A 24,095-nucleotide genomic window follows, 5' to 3' on the forward strand; every position below is an offset into this window, starting at 1 on the left:
CTTTAACGGTATGTGTGGTTTTTTGTGTTATCATGCAACCTTTTGTTATGATGTTAGAACCATCTCGACAAGCTTTTTTTAGTGGGAGGTTGGTGTCCACGACAGAGTGGCAATGTATCTCTAACCAATTTTTTTCTTTTTCCTTTCAAGTGTTTTTTTATTGTTAATTATTGCTAAATGTTTTTTGCTTATTTATTATTAATGTATTTTTTAATTATATTATTAAACTAATTGAATTTATTGAACTAATCAGTTGAGTGTCCTAGGCGTTTTCACTTATATAAAAATATCGGGATCACTTTAATATTTTTTTATTTCAAGAAAAAATTTAACTCCGCCATAAAATTGAGCAAACTAATATAGTTTGAGCTATACTTTGATATCAACTAGATTATTATTGTTATTATTTGCAACAACTCCCATGTAAATGAAGATCAACAAATACTAGTTGTCATGTTCACGTGCTGCCGCGGGCTTATAACATGTTTGTGTGATGCATGGATTTGTAGAAAAAATAATATTTTTTTAAATTATATGAAGAAATACTACTGCAATCCACAATATTTTCAAGAAAAATTAAATTACAAAGCTAAATTGTCAACTAACTTAATATTAAAAAAATAATATAGACAAAGATAATTTTAAAAATAATCATAAAAAACAAAAAGAAAAAAAATTATGCAGGGAAACACATCAGCAATCCATAGTGTTTTGTGAGAAAATATACAATTATAATTCTCAACCAACTCAATATTAAAAAAAAAATCAATAAAGATAATTTGGAAAATATCACAAAAAAACATAAGAAAAAAAAAACCATGTAGAAATATCACAAAAAAACATAAGAAAAAAAAGCCATGCAAGAAAACACTGTAATGATCTATAGTGTTTTATGAGAAAATCTACACTTGTAATTTTCAACTAGTTTAATATTAAAAAAAATCGATAAAGAAAATTTTAAAAAAATTATAACAAAAAAAATCATATGGAAAAATATTTTATCAATTAACGGTGTTTTAAAGAAAAAAACTATAAAGTTAAAATTTCAACTAGCTCATTAAAAAAAAATTTCGACAAAGATAATTTTGAAAAAAAATTAATAAAAAAACATGTGGAAAAACACTATAGTAATCTATATTGTTTTTTTTTTCAAGAAAAAAACTATAGAGTTAAATTATCAACCAGCTCAATATAAAAAGAATTAAAATTGACAAAGATAATTCTAGAAAAAAACAAAGAAAACAAAAAAGATCATATGAGAAAAGATTGTAGCAATGAACAGTGTTTTAAAGAAAAAACTATAAAACTAAATTCTCAACCAGCTCCATATTAAAAAAATAAAATCAATAAAAATAATTTAAAAAAACAAAAAAAGAAGACAATTTTGGGAAAAAGCAAAAACAAAAACAAAAATAAAAAAAACATGTGCGAAAAGTTAAAACTAAATTCTCAACTAGTTCAATATTAAAATAAATAAATTCAACAAAGAGAATTTGAAAAAAAAAACATATGAAGAAATATTGGAAAAAAACAAAAACTATGTGGGAAAATGTTGTAGCAATATATAATTTTTTTTAAAAAAACTATAAATCTAAATATTCAACTAGCTCAATATAAAAAAATATAAAAAATCATTTTGGAGGAAAAATCATAAAAAAAATATATAAAAAATATTATAACAATTTACAATATTGTTTTAAATAATAATTTTTAATTAGTTTAATATTAAAAAAATTAGTAAAAATAATTTTGAGAAAAACATATAACTTAAAAAAAACAAGAAGTAAATCATGGAAAAAAAATAAAAATATTAATACAATAAAAATAAAAAACATGGAAAAGCTACAGAACTTTTCCATGTCTATTAGAGTATTGTTAATATGGTGAAATTTATTCCCTCCCTTAACAAAATAAAAATAAAATAAAATGAGACCATCCAGGCAACCGGGACCCAGACAAGCCCAGATTTAAGTCAAGAGCAAGTTCTATAATCTATATTTATCCATTCAAAATCAAGACATGATCCATCGTTTGAGCCATCTCTGTGGTTTCCTCAAGTGTTTTACCCCAACATAATGATTCATCCTTACCATGATTGGAACAAGAGTCTAGTTGAATTACGAGATCATCTCCAAATCCAAGACAAAATGAGAAAAAAGAGGAAATCTAACCCAACACAAAAATAAAATAAAAGCAAATTACATTTAACACTCTTGAAGGAATCTTTTCTTCCCAGGACACTTGAGCAAGAGCAACGCTACATGCAAGTGAAAAAAAAAAGTTGAGCATAAATTTGTAATGATGATTATATTATTATTCCTGTAGGAGCAGTAGTATACATCTTTGAGAACACGTTAACATGGGTATTTGCTTGGTAGTTCTTTTAATATCCGAGAATCTTGTGGGCAAAAAGTCATACACACACATTTATTTTTGTTTTTTTTTTTAATGATTTTGAAAAGTTATCCAATCAAATGTGAAACGAAATAAACACACCCCTATTTATTTATTTCTTTTAAGACATTTTTCTTTTGTGAGTTTTGGTTTTTTACTTGATTTTGTTTTTGGCTTGATTTGGTTTAGGAAAACAGTAGTTTGTAAACTGACACTTTGTTTTTTTTTGAAAAAAAGAAAGAAAATGGTGATTTTGTTTGAATTTTAATGAAAGCTTTGATTTAATGATTTCCTATTCTGATTTACTTATTGGGATTTATTTTTTATTTTTATTTTGTTGTTTCGGTACGTGAGGCAGTCAAACAGAAGATTTTTATTTGAGAAAGGGGAAAAAAGATGTCCTTTCAGGTTTTCGGGAGAGATTATTTCTTTAATATTGCTATCTAGGGTTTCTTAACTTTATCCTCGCTTTGGTTTATGTTGTTTTCGATTCTCTTCCACTGCTGGGTTTTTTAACTCTTCTAATTCCTCAATTTTGTTCATTTGGGTTGCTTGATTTCTTGTTTTTCTCATCTGAGTCGCTCAGTTTTCTTCAATTTGGAGTGTTTTTAGGTCTGGTCTTGAGCGCTTCGCACCAAAGTTTGAGGCTTTTGGTGATGTGTTAAGTTGGGATCCACAGATTTTTATCAAAATTTAGGTTTTTGTTCTTTGATTTGATTGTTTAGAACCTTTCTGGGTTAAAGGAAGCATTGGTGTAATTGCTCTTGCTACTGGGGAAAGTGATTTAGTTGTCAATTTTTTCAAACATATATTGAGGGATCTTGGCATGTATGCATGATGTTTCATGCTCAAGGTCCTTTAAGGAATCATTGTACTCTCCTTGCTGTTCTTTGTGGTAAAAGTGGTGATAATAAGCAGAAGCAACCTCTCTCGGATGATAAACCTAGATTTCCTTTTCCGGAACTTGCTTCAGCTGGGCGGCTGGAGGCATGTTTTTGAATTTTTTTGGCTATAAATTTGAATTTCTGGTTTTAATGGGCTTAGTTTAAATTGATGTTTGTTATCGTTTATGTTTGAGTGCAGGTTCAGGTACTGACTAATCCGAGCACTGATGAGTTCCAGCGTGTTCTTCATTCATTGGAGCCCAGTATCGTGTATTTTCAAGGTGAGCAGATTGAAGATAGTGAAGAAATTGGACCTTTAAGATGGGGAGATGTTGACTTGTCCACCCCAGAATCCTTATGCGGACTATTTAGTTCCACATTGCCTCCCACGGTGAGTGATGTTCCTCAAGATTTAATAATACTCGTTGCTCCTTGTTTATCATTCCAGTGACACGGAACTCATTGTTTGTCTTAAATTCTTGTCAGATTATTCTTGTGCAATTTGCAATGCTAATCATATCATTTCACTGAATCTACCTTCAAATGTTTGTACAGGTTTATTTAGAGATTCCCAATGGTGAAAAGTTGGCAGAGGCACTTCACTCCAAGGTTCTATTAATCCTTAATCGTTCTGTAATATTTTGAGTTGTTGATTTTATTTTTAGGTTGGGGAAAGAGGTATGAGGATTATGATTATTTGATGGAGTTACTGGTTAAGCTAATTATAAATGTTTAAAGAGATGGTGCATGCTTTATCCAACTTCTTCTCATGAATCATTGTCAAACCGGTGTTTCCATGTGGCAGGGAGTTCCATATGTTATATATTGGAAAAGCATGATTTCATGTTATGCTGGTTCTCACTTTCGTCAAGCATTGTTGTCAGTGGTTCAAAGGTATGATTTTCTACTTGTACATCAAGATCAACAATTTGCAGTAACCTTTTCTATTATGTGTGGTTCTGTTAGTTCCATCTTAACCTCCTTGTTTTGATAGATCTATATAATATTCAGTCTAGAGGCTATTGCTCATGGATCCATGTTTTGAATCAATGACTAAATTTTTAAGTGTGGAAGTATTTGTTTGGGTGTGGATTATTTTCCTGTGATGAGATCGTGGACCAGATGTTGAGCTTTACATATCGATAATTTGTTGGGCTGAATAATTTTTCTTTGGCAGCGTAGTGCAGCATGCTCTTTTTTTTTTGTGAAATTAAATAAATAAATGAATGTCATATCCTCTGTTGTGCTCTCTTGTGCATTACAGTTCTTGCAGCCATACATGTGATGCTTTCCAGCTCGCTTATGCATCTTTTAAGCTCTACTGTGGATGGAACAACAATACCCTAGCTTCCAATGGCCAGAAAGTTGGTGGTAAACCCGGACCACAGTTACTCGGTGATCCGCCAAAGTTTGATATTACTCTGCCCGAGGCAGATGATCAGGGTGAAGAAAGCTCTTCTGGGGCTCTTCCTGCTATAAAAATATATGATGATGATGTGACCATGAGGTTTCTTATTTGTGGACTTTCATGCAAATTGGTATGTCTGACTGACATAATTCTGAATATATTTTCGATTGTTGCTTGGTTGAATATATTAATGGTAGCATTCAATGGGCATGGATTGATTACAATCTTTACTCTCTTCAGGATGCATGCTTGTTGGAATCATTGGAGGATGGGCTTAATGCTCTCTTGAACATCGAAGTGAGTTCATTGCCAGCTTTACCACTTATTTCTGGAGTTCTTCAACTCCTAATCATTAAGCATCCCTTGGGTTATTTGTGAAATCACGAAGATGGCAAGGATATTATCTTTGATACCACTACTTCCATTTTTCTTTTACTCTCCATAAGCTCACCTTATAGTCCTCAGCTGAACAATCCTTGGCATTCATGGAATTTTCATATTTAAATATATGAGCCGCAATAGATCCAATACTTCTTCATTCAGTCCACATAGAATTGAAAAGTCAACATCATTAAATTAGAAGTGCTAAATGTTTTAGGCTTTAGCCAGTATGTTTGTCTCCTGCACTAGGCATGAGATACAAAAAAAAATATTCTTGACAGAAGAGTGCAAGTATGTTGGTTGGGTATCCATTCTATTGTTGAGTAAGAAATTGTAACAAGGTTTTTGTAATTTATGTTCCAGCAATTGTCATAATGAAAATATGCTTTTGTGTGTTCTAATTGATATCACTGTGTCTGGTAGTGTGCTCTCATTTCGTTTGAAAGTGCCTCTTAAAGTATGTTTGGTCTGAAAAAGCATCAAAATTGATGCCTTTTCAGTTGCTATTGAATGGTTTTAATATGCCGATGTCAGAAACAAGTACCTTTTTAATTATCAAATTAATGCCTTTCCAGTCTAAACACACTTTTGCAGAAGCATCTGCATCGCATTACCAAACGCATAGTTAAATGCTATCACCACTTCACATTTCTTCATTTGAATTCTGTCATCTTTTTTTCTTTCTTTTTTTAATTCAGCAGATCGTTATTTATTTATTATTTTGCAATGGTTTGCATGCAGATTCGTGGCAGTAAACTTCATAACCGGACAAGGTACTGAATGAATCTGAGCCCCGTTTCTTGCTTCCTGCTTCTTTATTTATAGTGCTGCAGACACACATTGTTTATGTGGATGCATAAATGTGTGGACGTGCACATGCACACAGTGTCATTTCTTCAAAATAGTTATTATGATCATCATAATTAAATGCCTTTTGGTATCGCTGCATTCTGTTTTTATTAGCTCACAAATCTCACCATTATTTGCAGTGCTCCTCCACCTCCTCTTCAGGCAGGGACATTTTCTCGTGGTGTGGTGACAATGCGATGTGATTTATCAACCTGCAGTTCTGCTCACATATCACTTTTAGTGTCTGGCAGTGCACAAACTTGTTTTAATGATCAGGCAAGGATAAAATTTCTCTACAAGGGTTGATTTTGTGCTTGCTTGCTTGCTTGTCACTTTTATCTTACATGCATCTGACAATTTCTGGTCCTTTCTTTTTGGTTGGGGTGGGTGGGTGTTGTCTCAGCTTTTGGAGAATCATATTAAAAATGAGCTTATTGAGAACAGTCAGCTAGTCCATGCATTGACTAGCTTTGAGGAAAGCAAATCACCTTCATCTGAGCCACGAAAGTCTGCATCCATAGCCTGTGGGGCAAGTGTTTTTGAAGTTTCCATGAAGGTTCCTACATGGGCATCACAGGTAATGTTGTCTCACATCCTTCCTATTTATGTTTTCTTAGATACACTTAATAAATATGGAATTATTATCCCACGCCCATTCTATATTTTCTTCTTGGTTGATAATACTAGGCCCAAATCAACCAATGTGAGTTCTCATAGCCATGTCTTGTGGAATGCCATCACAGGTTTTGCGGCAGCTGGCCCCAGATGTATCCCACCGCCGCTTAGTAATGCTAGGAATTGCAAGCATTAAAGGACTTTCAGTTGCTTCTTTTGAAAAAGATGATGCTGATCGCCTTCTTTTCTTCTGTTCAGAGCAGGACAAAGAGTCCCATCCACTCAACTCTTTTCTCACTAGGCCTCCTACCTGGTTGATTCCTCCTCCACCTTGTCGAAAAAGATCTGAGCCAACCCGAGAAACTAAACCCTTAATTTCTGGTCGTGGAGGTGAAAATGGAGGAAATGTTAAACACAAGTTTCATGTTGCTGCAATGAGACCAATTCCCCACACTAATCGCCATAAAATGCTACCATTTTCTGGATTTTTTGATGCTGAAAGATATGATGGAGAACAAGCAAAGCCTAGCTTGCCACCTCCGCCACCAAAGCATAGTGTTGTCGGACCTGCTCCTGTCACACATCGAAAATCATTGTCAAGCTCTTATCAGGCGCAGCAGATTATTTCTCTAAATCCACTGCCTTTGAAGAAACATGGTTGTGGTAGATCTCCAATACAAGTTTGCTCTGAGGTAGAATTCATTTTTTTAATTCACGAATTGTGCTCTTTCTTTTCATGTACAATGCTTCTATGCATTTATATTCTTAGGAATGGTTAAATTTTTATTTTCAATTGTGGGTTGAGGGTTACTTATCTAGTCCTATGTTTCTTGAGTTTTATAACTTAGCCATCTATGAAAGTTTTGATGTGTAATAAGTTAGAGGTTATTTGTTTCTGATTTTTATGCCTAGACATGTATGAATCCTGGGGATTTCAATGGCTGGTTAGTTCAAGTACTATCTTACCCTGTTTTGTAATTTCTCTACCTTTCTTTTTCTTGTTTGAAGTATATGATTACTTAGCTAGGTTTTTTAGATTCAACATTTGGGTATATGGAATCAAATGGGCGCCTGACTATCATTCTGTGCTATTACATTTACACCATAGCTATTCCGATAATCTCATGCAATCATGTAATATGACCACAATTGAAGCTAACGTGTTTATCCCCTTGGATCCAAGAGTTGGATATTGTATAACCCTGTTATATTAAATGGTTTATATACAAATTTTTGATATTATCAGGTTTTTTATTTTTTTAATATTTGTCCCCAATGGTTTATTTTCTGGCAGGAGGAATTCTTGAGGGATGTAATGCAGTTCTTGATTCTTCGTGGTCATTCTCGTCTTGTTCCTCAAGGTGGACTGGCAGAGTTTCCTGATGCCATTCTCAATGCAAAACGCCTTGACCTTTTTAACTTGTATAGAGAGGTGAGTTTTTTTAATATTGTTTGGCAGTGTGATTGCAGTTGCTTTTCAAATAACTTTTTCTGCTGAAATGCATGCGAATAATGTTTTTTCATTTTTTAAAAATCATTTTTGACATTAACACATCAAAACGATTCAAAACATATTAAATTTTAGCAAAAAAAATTTTTTTGAATTTTTTGGGAAGGTGCAATGTGATTCAAATCTTGAAAGGTTTTAGCACTGAAAACTGAGAAATATTGGGTACGCAGGTGGTTTCAAGAGGAGGTTTTCATGTTGGGAATGGCATCAACTGGAAAGGACAAGTATTCTCAAAGATGCGCAATCATACTTTGACTAATAGAATGACTGTAAGTTACGAACATCTAATTCTTCTTATTTTTGTTTGTGGTTTTTGAGATGTCCTATGGTGGTTGAGAGCTTTACAGTTGGTAACAATATTGGAGAGCTGGACCTGAATTGCATATACCAACTATGCTAACTTTCTTACAGCCAAGAAGTGCAGAATCACAATCCTTTCCTGTTGAAATTTGGAACCTTTGGGATGCATAAAATATGATCCATCTCAAATATATGTTGCCTTTTGCTGTTATTTGCAGTAGATTTTAACATAATTTAACTGCTCATTCAATGTTTTCTGTCTGATGTTTCAAGTTTTTGTTACACTTTCTTGCTCTTTCAGCTAAACATCTTGATTTTGTTCTGGCAACATGCTTTGTTGCTTCCCCCAGCCTTCTTACCACTGTCTTATAATTTATTTTCCTTAATAACTAAAATAATTTAAAATAGTACTAAACAATCAGTATTAGTGAGTTCGATTGGTATGGTTCTCTTCTCAATTCTTAAATAAAAGTATTTCATTCACAATAAAAAAATAAAAGTGTATCTGATCTCATCTATTGACCCACATTTTCCGCACTGCAGGTTTTTTATTCAGCTCTGTTTTAAAATTTTCTGGATATTCTTGTCTGATATATTCTTATTAGCTCCCTTTTCATTATCATCTACTTTTCCATCGGTTGTAAAGTTTGCCTTGATCAATTTTTTTCCCCTAGACTTGCTCTAATTAATTGAAATCATTTAAGGAATGATTTCATCATAAGGTATACTAGTTAGAATAGTAATTTGAGTTAGATGACTAGCGGGTAAACAAGCTGAGTTTATGAAATGGAGGGTCAACAATGCTGTGCCATGCAGACCGCATTATTTTTGGTAGCTGCTGAGTCAGCTTTTATAAAATCTCTTCATGTTTATAATTTTTAGGAGTAAAAATAACATATACATGCTTCACATCATATTATTTTGTGGATGGCCAAATCAGAATGTCTATAATATTGATGGGAGTGGGCTTTTGCCACATAATTTCTAGCAAATAATAGACTTCAGCTGAAAGTTTCTCTGGTGGATCTATAAATTTATTCTGTGCATGGCGATTTCTTCTTGCTTTCCACGGATCATGACTCCTGCTTAAGATATTGAACTGCTTCTTGTGTGTACAAGTTTGGAGTAACTCACTGTTTTTGCTCCACGCTTATTAGGGTGTTGGCAATACACTAAAAAGGCACTATGAAACTTACCTTTTGGAATATGAATTGGCCCATGACGATGTAGATGGAGAATGCTGCCTGTTGTGTCATAGGTCTCTCTCTCTCTCTCTCTCTCCACCTCTCCTTCTCCCTCTCCCTTTTTGTTTGTGCGCACACATGCGCACTAGAAAATACACTGTACTGACACTTGGGTTATCATATTCACAGTAGTGCAGCTGGTGATTGGGTTAACTGTGGAATATGTGGCGAGTGGGCTCACTTTGGCTGTGACAGGAGGCAGGGACTTGGTGCCTTTAAGGTGTGCTTTTGATCAAGCTTCTTTAATGATTAGACATCTCTAAAGATAAACACTTGTTTCAAATCTTTTACTTCAAGCAGATAGAAAATGGTTGCTTGAAACTAAGGCTATGATTGATCTTTTCTTTTAGTTAGTACTTTTAAGTTACTATTGGTCCATTGTGACTTTGGTTGTGCTGAACTTAGTCTTGTTGTAGAGTGCAAGGGATAACTAACATTATATATGGATATATCTTTACCTGTTGAGCATAGGTCATCAGTCGAGATCGAATCAGTGGTGTGAAGAAAAATAAAAAACCGAGTTTTCTTCCTTTAGATTGGTCAAATGGTTGTGAGGATTTGCTACTTCTGACTTCAATCTCTTGTTGCGTTGTGAACTCTCTTTTTGTTGTCTGCATGAACTGCAAATTGTCAAGGCACGAGTGGGATCTTATTCGATGCTTGAATTTTTTCTGGTGAATGACAGGACTATGCTAAAACAGACGGGCTGGAGTATATTTGCCCCCACTGCAGCATTGCAAATTTCAAGAAAAAATCACAGAAAACTACAAATGGATATTAGCAAGCTGGTCTCAAGTGGTCCATGTCCTTTCTTCCTCAACATAAATGCATAAGATAAAGAGCAGTAGGAATGTAATTATTGTATCGTATCTCGCTCCATATAGATTAAGCAATTAAGAAGCCCCCCACCCGTCACGTGCCGTGGAAAGCCAATTTCGACAGATTAATTGTAGAATATATTATATTTCTTGAAATCTAATTTAATCAGGTAGTTTTGTCAAGTATCTAACAGAATGTACGAAAATAGGTGAGATAGAGATCTTCTCTTTGGGTCGTTCTTTCCCAGCAATGGTTTAATCCTCTTTATGCAATTCATTTGTGATTGTGGTCCCCCAGCTATCAACCTGCGGAGTCTTGAGTGCTCGGCATGTTTTGGAATTCTGATCAACGCTTGAATGATGGATCAACAGACAGCTAGAATAGCTGTTTGGTTTCTTAGACCTTTCTTGGGCACGGGGCTTTGATATTGTAGTGAATGCTCTTGTATTTTTTTGTTTTTATATGCTGCTACTCATTCAATGACTGGCATGATTAGGTCTCAAATCACTAGTGTGATCCGAGTAGTTAACCAGCTACGTCCCCTGCTAATTGGATTTCGTAGAATTTTCTTTTTGGTCAAGCCATGCAAGTTTATGGACCGAAGAAACTCGTGATAAGCTGATTCTCGAGCCAGGTCTGGTGGGGGATGTAGGGGATGTAGTCACTTCTGTATACTAGACATGGCACGTGGACATAATTACGCATAACTCTCAGAATCATCTTCAGATCTTAATCTGGTCCGTATATATGGTCAGCAAGTTGAAACAAATTACTTGATCAAAGCAAATCTGCATGTTCTATATATTCTCAACGGATAAAAACAGTATCGGCCTATATGCATGCTTGTATATGTACATTCTCATAAAAACGTACAGTCGATCTTCAAACAAGAAAAGACGATGAAAGAAAGTCTTAAGTTCTAAAAGATTTAAAGTTTAAGTAGCTTTAGATTCCAAGATTATCTGCCTCAGCTTGAAAAATGAAACCCCATCTAAAATAATAAAATTATATAGTTTCCGTGCTCCGCGTTAAGTGTTCTTCAGCACTTCTTGCTTGACAACCTCATTGCAGCCATTGACAATCATGCCTTTGCTGCTAAGTGTACCGGTTGCAATACTGTTATCATTGGACATTGGATGATTGTCAATGCCAGTTAAGCTGCTGCTGCTGCTAACAAGACCATTGGTGTAGCCATTGTTCTTCCTATCCTCAGAAGTTGTACCTGATAACGATGCCTTAACAGTGGGTATTGCAGCAGCAAGCGCAATGGGCATGAGGCAGAGACCTTTGCTTTGAAGATATTGCATGGCCATGGTCACATCGGATTCCAGTAGCTTAAATACTTCTTGCTCAAAGGCAATTTGATCAGCAGATGGAGAAAAATCAATTCCTAGACTAGCTGATGGCGAGAGTGACAAACTATTATGACCCTGAAGAAGACAAACGATAAACTGTCAGAATCCTTGTAAAATAATGCATATCAACATGCTCCCTAAAATGATCAAATTCATCCTCATTATGGAAGATACTATTGTTCAAATATTGAGGTGTCAGCTATGATATCCCTCATTACAATCCTTTTTTCCCCATTGGTGATCAACACAGATTACTAAAGAATATTGCATGAACTGATAACCTATTATAATGCTATGATTACACAATGCAGGGCCAGAACATATTCAATGATGTCGTTAATGACACCGGTCAATGCCCTCAAGTAGAAACCTACTAGAGAATCATGTAAAAGAGATACTTTAAGGATTGTAATCTTAGATGTCTTCCTCACATTCTGTCTCCATCCATTCTAGCGACTTCAACCTGGTAACAATTAGGTGGTTTGATGATTTTTTCAGCTAGGCTGACTATTTTCATGCTCATGTCCATGGACACAGGGACACTGATAGCTAATTTCAAAATCATAAATAGAAGAGAACAGGTAAGTTGCATGTTTATCATAAAAGTCAAAGCATAGAACCTCAGGTTGACCATCTGTGAGGAGAGGAATGACTGCTCCTGCTGCCCCTAACCTGCTCATGCTTAGCACCTGGATATTCATGCAACAATGTGAGAAATAGCACTTCAATCAGTAATTGGAATAATGGCTTATCCAGAGTTTCTCACTTCCTCTAATTTCATGACAACTGTTGACCAATACAGAGAAAATGGAAATTACTGACCAATACAACAAAAGTGAAGGCAACTTGATATGGTGAAACAAGTAATATTTGAAAACAGAAAATCAAATTCAAACAAGTCTGATTAGAAGTGTTTCTACAGGATATTTGCAACAACTAGACATTATCATACCTTGACTTGAAGCTGAAGAAATTTGACATACTCGATGATCTCATCAAGCATAGATGCCTTGTCAACCTACAAATCATAAATGAATTCAGTCCATTGTTAAAGCTGGCCTGGAATTCACTATTGCACAATTAGCTGGTATGAAAGTTATGTGTGCTTGTGAGTGTGGGACTAGAAAGTAATGTAAAGATGAAGTCCAGGTCAGTTACTTTTGCCTTCCCATCTCTATTAATGACAGGCAGAACTATTAAAACCTACATATTTCTTGTGAAAAAAAAAAAAAACCTCTTCAGTTCCTGGGAAAAACATGTCATATTGTCTCAACTAAGAAAAGGCTCCATGGTCGGGATGTTAAATCTGATGTCAAGTATTAATAACAAGTGCAAGCACAACTGTGATCCTAGGGGTGATAGTTGCAGGCACAATTGACTCTATATTTGAAAAGGCAAGTTGTACTCCCATTTCCTTCTTTCAGGCAGAATTAATTAGAAAACCATCAACTATAACTGTGCTAACAGAGGTGCTTCATTTACCAGTACCAGACAGATTTGAAGCTGACTCATCAGAAAAGGCAACTATCTACAGTTTCAATTCAAGAACATGATGTTGATTGAGCTTGTTAGAGCTGCAAGTACTGACTGCATCTATCAAATTCTTTTTTCCAACTTTATCTTTTTATGCTTACAAATATATACTGGAATCATGAACATCTGCCCGTATAATTTGTTGCTAAAAGCAGCTGGTTATGTACTAATTAAAAAACTAACACAAACCATTTGTCACAGTATATTTAATGACAATAGCAGAACCAAAAGAAGCTGACCTTATTGGAATTAGGTACAAGTTCTTGCAGATTCTTCATCCTTTCAGCAATTTTTTCTCTTCGAAGCTGCAGTTGGACATTTTAGAAAAACTAATGAATAATTATGTTCACAAAACTCCATGCAAAAATCAAAATCTTTTAGCAACATCAACTTGAAACTCTACTCATGAAAAAATTTAGCTTGCAATAGTTATATGATAATTATAACTAACCCTTTCAGCTATACTATGTGGGTCAGTGGCTTGGCCACGTCGTGCTCTGACACGAGGTTTTCCAGTTCCATTGCAGCCTTCTGCTGGAGCAGATAATGTAGTCTGCAATTCAAAATCCAGATGGTTTGTACACATAACACTCAATATGTTACTTCAGTCATTTCTGGCAGTTGATGAGAGATCTCTGACCAATCATATAAATTGAGAAGTGCAAAAATCTTGAATAAACACGAAAAAAATCTGAAACTATGGCAAGAACCTGAGGCATAGATGATAATTGATTCATTGACATGTTTACATTGGGCTCAGCTATGCCAGATGAGAAATGACAGCTTTGCAAATCTTCTTTCCCCTACAAGTACGAGTAAGAACAATCAATCAAAAAGAACCTTTTGACTTATACAGAACAATCAACTAGTAAATCCCTCCTAAACTTGAAGAATCAATTTAAATAAGGTTGCAACTAGACAAGGAGAGTCCACCATCTTTTGCAGCAAATTTTTTATAATTCTATAATCTGAAATGTAATCAGCAATGATCAAGATAGTTATACCTCTGTGGTAGGTGATGCAGAAAACTTATCAAGTCGGAGAATTTCATCCATGCCTACATATCCCTTCCCCATAATATGCATATCATCATCCAAGTTCCCTCCTCGAAGACCAGACCCCTCTATTCTGTCTTGTCCCATCAAAGGAGGGAGAGAAGAAACACCCTCATAAGATTGTGAAGGCCATAATTGTGGTATGGATGAGAAGTTTTGCAGATTTTTTAAGGATCTCAGGTACTCAGATTGTTCCCTTCCATTACATCCAGCATTGGTTGCCTCAGAAAAAGAGATATACGATGTCAAATCACCAACTATTGAAAGCTGATTTGGATAGTTCAAAGAACTCAAAGTAGGAAGAATTCCATTGCATTGCAGGCCCGTATTTCCAAATTTTAAGTTTCCACGTGCCATTCCATCAGGGGAGGGCGTTCCACTGCAATTCTGGCAATCATTTTGCAATTGAGCTTGTTCAGAAATTAAGACCTTATCAACAGCATAATCTGACTCACTGCCAAGAACTACAGATGAAGTGTCTTGAGTGGCCAAGGACTCCACACTTTGATTTGAACTAATCATGCTTACAGGTGAATTTTTTTTGTCATCTTGATATAATTCAAGAGAAGTAGGGAGGAAGGAATTTGGTTGATTTGGTTCACTACAGACCCAAGATGAAGTTTCCTTTACATCTCCATCCACCAATGATGAGGAAGAGATCAAATGATTGAGATACTCATCCATCATCAATCGCTACACAGTGATAAGTATATTTTGACAGCACGCACATGTATCAGTTCCTGTGAATATAAGAACTCTTGTTAGATTCTTACATTGGTGATGAGTATGCACAAGAAACAACTATTGCATGGACAGACATCATATAGGCAGTTAGTTTCAATGTGACATACAAATGCAGACAAGCATGCATCCATATGATATACACCAGCTATTTTGTATCCTAGGCATAACATGTGAAATATCGTGCCCTTTGTGGCATAGAAAAATAAGTCAGAACATTGTCAAGCAGCAGGTACAAATGCCGGTTCAAGACCAAGGGCATGTCCATTTCCTTGAAGAAGCTATTAATGGTTATGAAATTCTAGTTAGATTAAAAATAAAAAGTGAATTCCCTTCTTTTTAATCAAGGGCTATCAGCTTATCCAATTGGCAAACAATTTCTTGGCACTACTGCACCTAAACCAGTACACTACGTTGACCACCCTGCTATCTGGCCCACAAAGATCTAGAAGTGGCAACCAGAAAGGAACCAAGAGCTTGCTCACGGCTTGAAACTGGGCAATGGATTTGAAGTGCCCATGCTAAGGCGTACAGAGAAGACACAATGTCCAGAACAAGAAATTGATGGAAGGATGTAGGTAACACATGTGAATAATAACTATTAGGCGAAACAATTTCTAGAGCAATGGAGCGTTACGTAAGCTTAATACAGCATGGTTTTGCGGTAATTGTAACATAACAACAATTTATAGAGCAATGAAAGTGCTTCACACTGCTAAGAAATAGTATGCGCCTGAACAATGAAATAGATCATTCAAATAACAACGAGTTTCATCCTTTGAGTGCTCTAACAACTACAATCAGGGTATCTAGAAAAGAAAGCTAATAAATTCGACTTGTTTTAAAAGTTGAGGAATCACAGTTGATATTTACGAGATCGAGCATTATAAATACAAAACTAGAAAGAAGAGAAAAATCTTGAAATAATTGGTCCGGAACATACTCGAACAACTCACATGCAAGATTGAACCACTCTATTTTGAACTGCAAATTCTAATTGTGCTTTGACAATGAGTACATATCAAGACCATTAAGAAGCTAAGATTTCTAAAGAATCATAAAAAAAAAAAAAACTCTACTTTGGCAAGTAGTGCATTCCATCCCTGAAATTACATAGAAGTAAGAATTTGTCATCCTATTTTGTTTCAACTAAATTCTTCAAAACTTGATCCTTTTTCCCCTAAACCAAACGACAAAACTCAGATCACTTACCCCGCAAAAGAATTTCAATATAAAGCATCAAATCACCATAATCCATTCCAGCTTAGCCACAATTAAATATATAAAATAAATCCAAAACATGATTGAACCTTTGTATAAAACATCACGGAGCTCCAAATCAGCTAGATTATTCTTCAACAGACCAAAAAAAAAAAACATTTGCATGGACCCAGTTCATGCAAAAAGAAACCCATGATTAATCAAACCTCAAAAAGTAGGTCTATTAAAAATACTTTACATCACACTAGTAAGTAACCATGATCAACATGCTTGCACAAAATCAACTGCCACATTGAAGTTACAAAATCAAACATAGAAAGAAAGAGATGCTTAAAATCTTACAAGGAAAATCCACCAGTAATGTTTTGGGGTGTCTTTCTCTCACCATCAGCATCCACAGAGAAAGAGAGAGAAATTAGAGAGCTTAGAACAACAAAAGTAGTTTAGCTTTTGACGCAGAAACCGCTCTTTTTTTCTTTTCCTTGGGGAAAAAAACAGAGTCCATATCAATCTCATTATTTTATTATTTTCCTTATGATTTTGTCAACGTGGCTGTTTCTCACTTCGACAGGTCAGCTAATTCTGTTTCTTGTGGGACCACGTATGTTTTTGTTCCTTTTTTAATTTTTTTAGCTGGGCTGTGGTTGATTATTAATATGTTTTTTATTTTAAAATATTTTAAAATAATATTTTTTTATATAAATACATTAAATCTAAAAGTATTTAAAAAATATTAATTTAAAATAAAAAAATTGTAAATTTTTTTAAAAGTAATAGAAAAACAATCAGGCCTTAAGCTAAACTTTTCAACTGCCGCGTTTTTCAAAATGCCGTCACTGACCTTGACAGCGGGATGCGTTTTTCCGTTTATGGCCTTGAGACAGGATGTTAGCGGGCCCCATGCAGTGTGGGTATTGTTGTCATTATGTTCGAGAAGTTTTTGTCACCCCGGATAAAGCGGAGACGTTTCAGTTCCTTTGAAATGAGAGGCACTAACTAATTTTATAATGACGAAAACAGCCTTTCCCATTCTAAACATTTGATCTTATTAAAAGGGTATTTTAGTGATGAAACGTATATAAAATCTAAACGTCGCAGCAAGGAATTGATTCAGGCGTTTGGACCTTTTGAGGCGGTGGATTCATGGAATTGACAGGTTTTGTTTTCTGGAAAAAAAAAAAAATTGATTCTGATCTTATAACCCTAACAAAGAGAATTACCCAAATGTCCTCTCTCACATGGGAATACAAAACGATTCCCTACATGAATCAAAATTCAAAAGACAGATTCCTTTTTGTACAAGGAGAGAACAGCAAGATTTAAGGCCAAACAAAGACAAAAGAAGCATGATTGTCGTATGAAATGAACCACTTTTATTTCCAACCTAGTAAATCCAAAAGAAAGTTCTCTTCATTTTATTTTATTTTACTTTTTTAATATGCTAACCCAAAACTTGTTTTCAAAACTCTTTTACATTTGTTATTAATTTGAGTATCTTAACATTTAGATGCAATTCTTATTTTTAATTTTCTTTTAATATGTTAGCCTTACCAATTGGATTTATTGGTTGATGTTGGTTGCGGCATGATTTTGATATAAATAACTAAAACCTAATTTAATTTGGTTGTTTAAGCTACATGCAAAGTTAGGTGAAGAGTATCTCGTTATCTACTATAATCTTATTTTATTTTATAATTTTTTTATATTTTATAAAGTTGTTTTTTTAAAAAATAATGAATAAATTTTTATTTTATTGTTTATAAAGGATTTCTCGTGGTTTTAGTTATTAATTTGAGTTTATCTGGGAATATAATTGTGATTGTTTTTTAAAATGATTTTTACTTAAAAATATATTAAAATAATATTTTTTTATTTTAAAAAAATTATTTTTGATATTAGCACGTCAATTGAAAACATGAAAAATAAAAAAATTAAATATTTTTAAAATAATTTATGTTTTGAACCTTTATTTTATTTTTATAATATTAATTAGGAAAACAACCTCGGAGCTGATCGAGTACTTGAGTTTATATGTTGGATGGAAAGTCCTCCACCTAACTTGATCGGTCAAGAGTATGGACAAATGCCAAATTTAAATATTTCCAATTGGAAGCAAGTAAATAAAAAACCTACCACAATTTAATTTAATTGAATATCATCCTTGCTCAAAAGACATGTCGTTTAAACCCTCTTGTTCTCTAATTCTCTGCGTATTTCTTTCATTCTAAACAATAAGACTAAATTTTTTATTTTTTATTTTTATATATAAAGAGTTAGTAAAGGGTAGTGACTTTGCTATTCATCTCTTAATAAAGGTTTGGATATATAACATATGAAATTAGTCATGTACAAGTCAAATAATGTATTTCCTTTAGTTTTGATGGTACCAAGTTTGACAAAATGATAGATTATAAATATACAACTTCTTTAAAATAAATTGGATGTAATTAATTATATAAAGATAGATGGAATACTTTTTTATGTATGAATTCATTTCGGAATAAACATATCTTAGAATTTGAACATAATATAATAAATGAAAAACTTAATTCACTTAATATTGAGAAAGTAAATACCACAAATATGAGAGGTGAAATTAATAGCTAAATAAAAATAAGAAAGATAATTAAATGAGTGAAATTATTGTTATGTGTCAACCTAAATGTTGTTTAAAATTAAAAGGGTGTTTGAGAGTATGATAGTATTTTTTTTTTAAAGTGTTTTTCATTCGGAAATATATTAAAATAATATATTTTTTAATTATTTTTAAAAAATTATTTTTAATATCAACATATTAAAATGATCTAAAAAAAAGTTAATTTAAAGTAAAAAAAATTTAAAAATATATTTTTAAAATATAAAAACAAGCATGTATATATATAATTTTTTCAATGAGAATACCCTTTGCCTATTATTAACTCATTCACAATATGACCCTTTACCAATTTGAAGAATCAAATTTATCCTTCATATTACTATTGAAGATAATTAACAAAATAATCAAACAGCTATTATTTTATTGTTTTACACAAGTATAATGTCACTTTATTTCTTTTTCTTTTTTTCTTATCTAATGTCATCAAACAAAACTATCCTTAATGAAATAAAAAATGTATATATTTTTTTTCTTGTCTTATGTCTTATGTTTTAATTAGTTTTAATGTATGATGCAATATTATTAACAAATCAAAGCCACAAAAATACTATTGTTCATTATAATTTTCAAGAACTTAAGGTGAAATTATTTTATTATTAAGGGTAGCTGATAAAAAATATTTATATTATTACTATGTTTCAAAACATACAATAAAGTATCTTTGAACATTGAAAAATATAGCATTGTTATTTTATAATCAAAAGGAACTTCTATGTAATTAAATAGTCACTCCTTTTCAACTGGATATTTATAATATCTTATCTTTTCATTATTACATACATTAAAAATATTTTAGTTATTATTTTTATTAAGAGTATGATAAGTTTTTTGTTGTATATCTTTTCATGCTTGTATATATTAGAAAGGTCTTTATTATTATTCTTATCAAGAGTATAAAAAACTTTTTATTATGCAATTCTTTGACCTATTCTTCATTATGAGCTTTATTAGGAACAAATCTTTTGATTGCACTTATCATGTCAAATATTCTTTTATCACATATCTTGTCTTATTTCTCGGTTATTAGTACCTAGTTGAATCCAACATATATCATGCACCTATTAGATATATCTTTGTGCAATCTTTGTTCTCTAAGTATTTTTATTGCTCTCTTGTATTTGATAGAAGTTTCTTTTGTGACAACATATCTCTTCCAACAAAATAAGGTGCCAAATATTTTTTTTTCATGTATTTCTCTATATTTATTAGGAACCTGGTTGGTTTTATCATTAAAAAATTATACTTATCCAAATCTAGCATCTTAAGAAAAACCACGTGTATATCAGAACCTTTAATATGAAAAACTTTATTGTCCTTTTATTAAAGACTTGCTAGTTGTGTTGAGGTTTTTTTTTTTTCTACCATATTACATATGACCTAAACTATCTGGGTCATCTATCTGTCAAATTTCTCTAAAGCTTATAAGACTATAAGCACTACAAATTCATCAAGATTAGTCTTTTATCTTTATCTATTTATTTTTTTGTTTCAACACTTCTTAGAGAGATCTATATTATGGAGTCACTTGTACTCATACCTAGCTTTAAAATCTATCAACCTTATTATTATCTTTCCACATTTCATATATCAAGGTGTCAAGAGCACTCAATCCTTCCTTCCTTCAAGAAATAAAATCATGTCAGATCCTCTTTAATAGAGCTATACTTCTCAACTTAATCCTTCAGCTCCGTAGTTCAATACATATTAAATTAACATGTTATTTTTTTTCTTAATCACCATTATCCACTAAAATGAATTTAAAATACATGTGAAAACAATCCCTCTTATTATATAAATAATTAATTTGAGTCTAAATCTCAATAATTATATATCATTATTAATCCAGATGATCAAATTTGTTAAGAACAAATCTGAAATCATTCAAATTTTATTTTAAATAACTCTAATTTTATCAAAACAAATTGACCTAGTGAATAGGCCAAACTGAATGATAAATTTGGTTGCACATAGATCAACCTCATCAGAACATGACTTTCAACTTGTGACTCATTAACATGGCAAGTAGGACTCACTCGTTGATGTGGTTGCTAAGATCACGGTTGAGGTAGCATGACATCACTACTAAAATGGTCTAGTTTGGGTTTGTCATATATGTTGGGTAATCTGGTATTTGATTTGAGTTGTTTTCTTAGGTGAAGATGGCATGCATCCGAGTAGGATCCAGCCCTTACTTCATGCGTGTAAGAGCATACATCAACTTTCATTTGTTATCTTACATATAATTTTCACTATTATTTTTGTCTCGGCCTTCTTTTTGTAGTGATATGTTCACAATATATTTTTTATCACTTTTATTTCTAGGTAAAAACCAGACACCAATTATTTTCTTTAACAAAAGACCTAATACCAATTGCTATGATCGATTAATTAATGATCAAATTCAAAACAAAACAATTTAACATGGTTTGTTAATCATTTACATTTATGGAGCAACCTATTTTATTAGATATAGAAATAAACATACAATCTACAACAATGGAGGAAGAAGAATTCCTCAACTCAACTCCTAACTCTTTTTAATTGCCTCACACTTCTCTTTATCTCTCTACTACTATTATAGTTGTTACACTACATGTTTTGTTGCTTCTTGCTACTTAGTTTAACTTTCTTTAAACATCTTTATTTATAGCTGAAAATGAAGGAGCACGCAACCCATTTTTAGCCATGGTTTCTACTAACAAACCACTAAAAATGTTCTCTTAATTTCCAACAAAAAATTTTAATCCATTGTTGACTGCTTTTCACTCTCTCTTTAAGCCGTTGTTTTTGTTTTATTGCAACTAGAAAATTTTAAAGTCAGAAACTAGAAATTAAACTCAAAATTTAATAACTCAAAAGGAGCTAAATCATGATCATTTATTAATAATTGAAAAACTTTACATGTATAAGTTACAAGACTATCATTCCTCTAAAAAACATATATATCTCAATTGTGACCGATTTATTAAATGTTAAGAACCAGTAAGTAAATATGCTAATAATACATATACTTCAACTACATCCCAAAATATCATAATAATAGAAATTTATAAACAATAAATTAACCAATTCATTTAACCAAAACTAAATACTAATTTAATATATCGATACTTATTTTTTAAATAAAAAAATTAGCGAGTGAATTTATCAAAGGGACCATGAACTTATTATGCAAATCTAATAAAATAAATAGTAAAAAAGGGAACACATCCATAACATAAAACGAAAAAACCTTATAGCTAATCTCTACCATAATAATTAAACAAGTAATTTGTATCCTCACAAAAAATGAAATAAAACACAAAATCCTAGTTGATGAAAATTTGATGTGCTCATTCATAAGAATATTGAAAAGTAACAATGATAATAATAGTATAAAAAATAACACAAGATCTTAGTTGATAAAAATTTGATAGTTTCTTGATTTTTTCACTTTAGTCCCATGTCTTTAAATCTTGCCCTCAATAAATTAGAAGTGATTAATCATTAATTTAGCTACAAAAAGATCAACTAAAAAAAATAGCACTACTTCAAAAAAAAAAAAAAGTGAAATGTAAATGGATGAAGAAAAAGGAAAGAGAAGAAGCTATAGTGAACACACCCCATTTTTTAGTTTCTTTTAATTTAATGCTACATGTTCGATGCATAATCACGCAAGGAGAAGGATGACATTGATTGGCAAACCAATAAGCTATAAAAAACAAAACCAAAATAAAATCCAACCTAAAAAGAAGTAAGAAAATGTAATAATCAAGTAATAATACCAAGAATTTTCGAGATCTTTTCAGCATTGAAGGAGAAACAGAAAGCACACTTGCACTTCATATAGAAGAAACCAATTGATTCTTCAACACAGTTCTTGCACAATTAACACCTCCTCCACGTTTTCCTCTAGGCAAGATCCTTCAACATAACATCTTCCCTTTCTTTTTCAGTTTCTGAAATTTTCTGTAAATATGTGAATGCCAAGGAACCGTACACTCGACACAAAAAGCTCTTTTGCAGAATGGACAATAAGATTTCTCAACCTCCCCTCCTGCATCATTAACCGTCAAGGTTGAGCAGTCCATACAAGGGCAGTACAATTTCTTAGAACCAAGAATCACAGACTCGCATAGAGCAATACCCCAGATATCAAAAACCTCCTTTGGTAAGGATCACATGGCAGTATTCTGGCTCTAAAACTCCTCGGCAATCTGGCATCGGATAAGATATTATTGCAAGAATGTCGTCAAGCTTGGAAGCTACATATCTAATAATGCATTCAGTGCAATAGAAGTGTTCGCCACCTTTCAGACTGAATGAGTCACACAAATCCCTTCGCTCTGCACCGATTTCGAAAACAAAGTCTGGACTATCATTTGCAGAATCAGAACATTCCCCAACCCTCAAGAAATTCCCTATCATCATATTTGTTTTCTTCATCTGCAGAGTCAACAACATGGTTATTGTCAGCAAGCTAGAGAATCCCCTTTAATCCCCCTATTTCAGTTTTCTCTTGCTTTTTCTATGCTTGGACGACAACAGAACACCCATCTTGTTTCCCCTGTTTTCCTTTCTTCTAGTCTTCAATTCCCAAACTTCATTTTCACCCTTTGTTTCTTCTTTTTCGATATCTGTGATTAAAAAAAGTAAAAATCTGTGGGCAGCATGGTGATCTGCTGCTACCGAGTAGAAGCCATGACAGCCATCTTGGTAACTTGCTACCGAAGTTTAAGAGATACAAAGAATCCATCTTCTTTTGGTTTATGTTTTTTTTTTTTTTTTTCCAGTCCTAATAACCTTCCCCACTTTTGCAACTAATAACCTGAAATTAGGGTATTTATTTTAGGCACTAGAGTCCATCCTGACCGTCAAATAAAAACAAAATCACATGGCAATGTCATAGATGAATGAAGAAGAAACAATAGAGAAAGCAGGAGAATCGATCTTTTCCAAAGCTGAGGTGGTTTCCATTCTTCCTTTCACGAATTCGAAACCGAGGAAAGCTTTCTGAACTTATTAACCGCTTTTCTCGTATTCCACCGAGTATTTTTGTGGAATAGACTTGCCGACTTTGATACTTTTGGCCTCAAAAATAACTGATTAACACGCCGACTTATTTTAAATGTCATTAGCCCTTCCTTGTAT

General features: G+C 32.9%; 2 protein-coding genes and 1 pseudogene across 3 annotated transcripts; 1 reads left to right on the forward strand and 2 right to left on the reverse strand.

Moving 5' to 3' along the window:
- The first annotated feature begins 2,065 nt into the window (after nucleotides 1-2,065).
- LOC105136313 (AT-rich interactive domain-containing protein 4) lies at nucleotides 2,066-10,680 on the forward strand. Of its 2 annotated transcripts, XM_011041603.1 has the most exons (15): nucleotides 2,170-3,381; nucleotides 3,478-3,669; nucleotides 3,834-3,887; nucleotides 4,084-4,172; nucleotides 4,543-4,816; nucleotides 4,927-4,983; nucleotides 5,809-5,840; nucleotides 6,057-6,192; nucleotides 6,320-6,493; nucleotides 6,660-7,223; nucleotides 7,826-7,963; nucleotides 8,212-8,310; nucleotides 9,499-9,599; nucleotides 9,715-9,805; nucleotides 10,271-10,680. In XM_011041603.1, exons 1-15 carry the CDS (start codon nucleotides 3,229-3,231, stop codon nucleotides 10,364-10,366), a joined length of 2,250 nt encoding a protein of 749 aa, XP_011039905.1. In that variant the 5' UTR covers nucleotides 2,170-3,228; the 3' UTR covers nucleotides 10,367-10,680. The 2 variants fall into 2 exon arrangements, with proteins under 2 accessions (XP_011039906.1, XP_011039905.1); XM_011041604.1 differs by lacking the exons at nucleotides 9,499-9,599; nucleotides 9,715-9,805; nucleotides 10,271-10,680 and having other exon boundaries at nucleotides 2,066-3,381; nucleotides 7,826-7,984; nucleotides 8,152-8,225.
- Nucleotides 10,681-11,180: 500 nt separating this feature from the next.
- Nucleotides 11,181-16,795, reverse strand: LOC105136314 (transcription factor bHLH66-like). The gene is made up of 8 exons (XM_011041605.1): nucleotides 16,652-16,795; nucleotides 14,297-15,087; nucleotides 14,003-14,095; nucleotides 13,744-13,845; nucleotides 13,532-13,597; nucleotides 12,712-12,777; nucleotides 12,380-12,448; nucleotides 11,181-11,834 (listed from the first exon to the last, which is right to left on the reverse strand). Exons 2-8 carry the CDS (start codon nucleotides 15,032-15,034, stop codon nucleotides 11,433-11,435), a joined length of 1,536 nt encoding a protein of 511 aa, XP_011039907.1. The 5' UTR covers nucleotides 15,035-15,087; nucleotides 16,652-16,795; the 3' UTR covers nucleotides 11,181-11,432.
- Nucleotides 16,796-22,715: 5,920 nt separating this feature from the next.
- Nucleotides 22,716-23,692, reverse strand: LOC105136368 (probable E3 ubiquitin-protein ligase RNF217; annotated as a pseudogene).
- Nucleotides 23,693-24,095: the final 403 nt, after the last annotated feature.

Source organism: Populus euphratica, unplaced genomic scaffold (assembly GCF_000495115.2).
Source record: "Populus euphratica unplaced genomic scaffold, PopEup_1.0 scaffold53.1, whole genome shotgun sequence".
Lineage (NCBI taxonomy): Eukaryota > Viridiplantae > Streptophyta > Magnoliopsida > Malpighiales > Salicaceae > Populus > Populus euphratica.

Bases quoted from the DNA above. Each gene is read 5' to 3' on its own strand.
- LOC105136313 (XM_011041603.1), top strand. From the start codon at position 3,229: ATGATGTTTCATGCTCAAGGTCCTTTAAGGAATCATTGTACTCTCCTT. The intron at 4,173-4,542 runs GTATGATTTTCT...TGTGCATTACAG, and splicing joins TTGTTGTCAGTGGTTCAAAG to TTCTTGCAGCCATACATGTG. The intron at 6,193-6,319 runs GCAAGGATAAAA...GTGTTGTCTCAG, and splicing joins AAACTTGTTTTAATGATCAG to CTTTTGGAGAATCATATTAA.
- LOC105136314 (XM_011041605.1), bottom strand. From the start codon at position 15,034: ATGATGGATGAGTATCTCAATCATTTGATCTCTTCCTCATCATTGGTG. The intron at 14,096-14,296 runs GTATAACTATCT...TCGTACTTGTAG, and splicing joins CTGCATCACCTACCACAGAG to GGGAAAGAAGATTTGCAAAG. The intron at 12,449-12,711 runs GTATGATAATGT...ATGAATATCCAG, and splicing joins TTCTTCAGCTTCAAGTCAAG to GTGCTAAGCATGAGCAGGTT.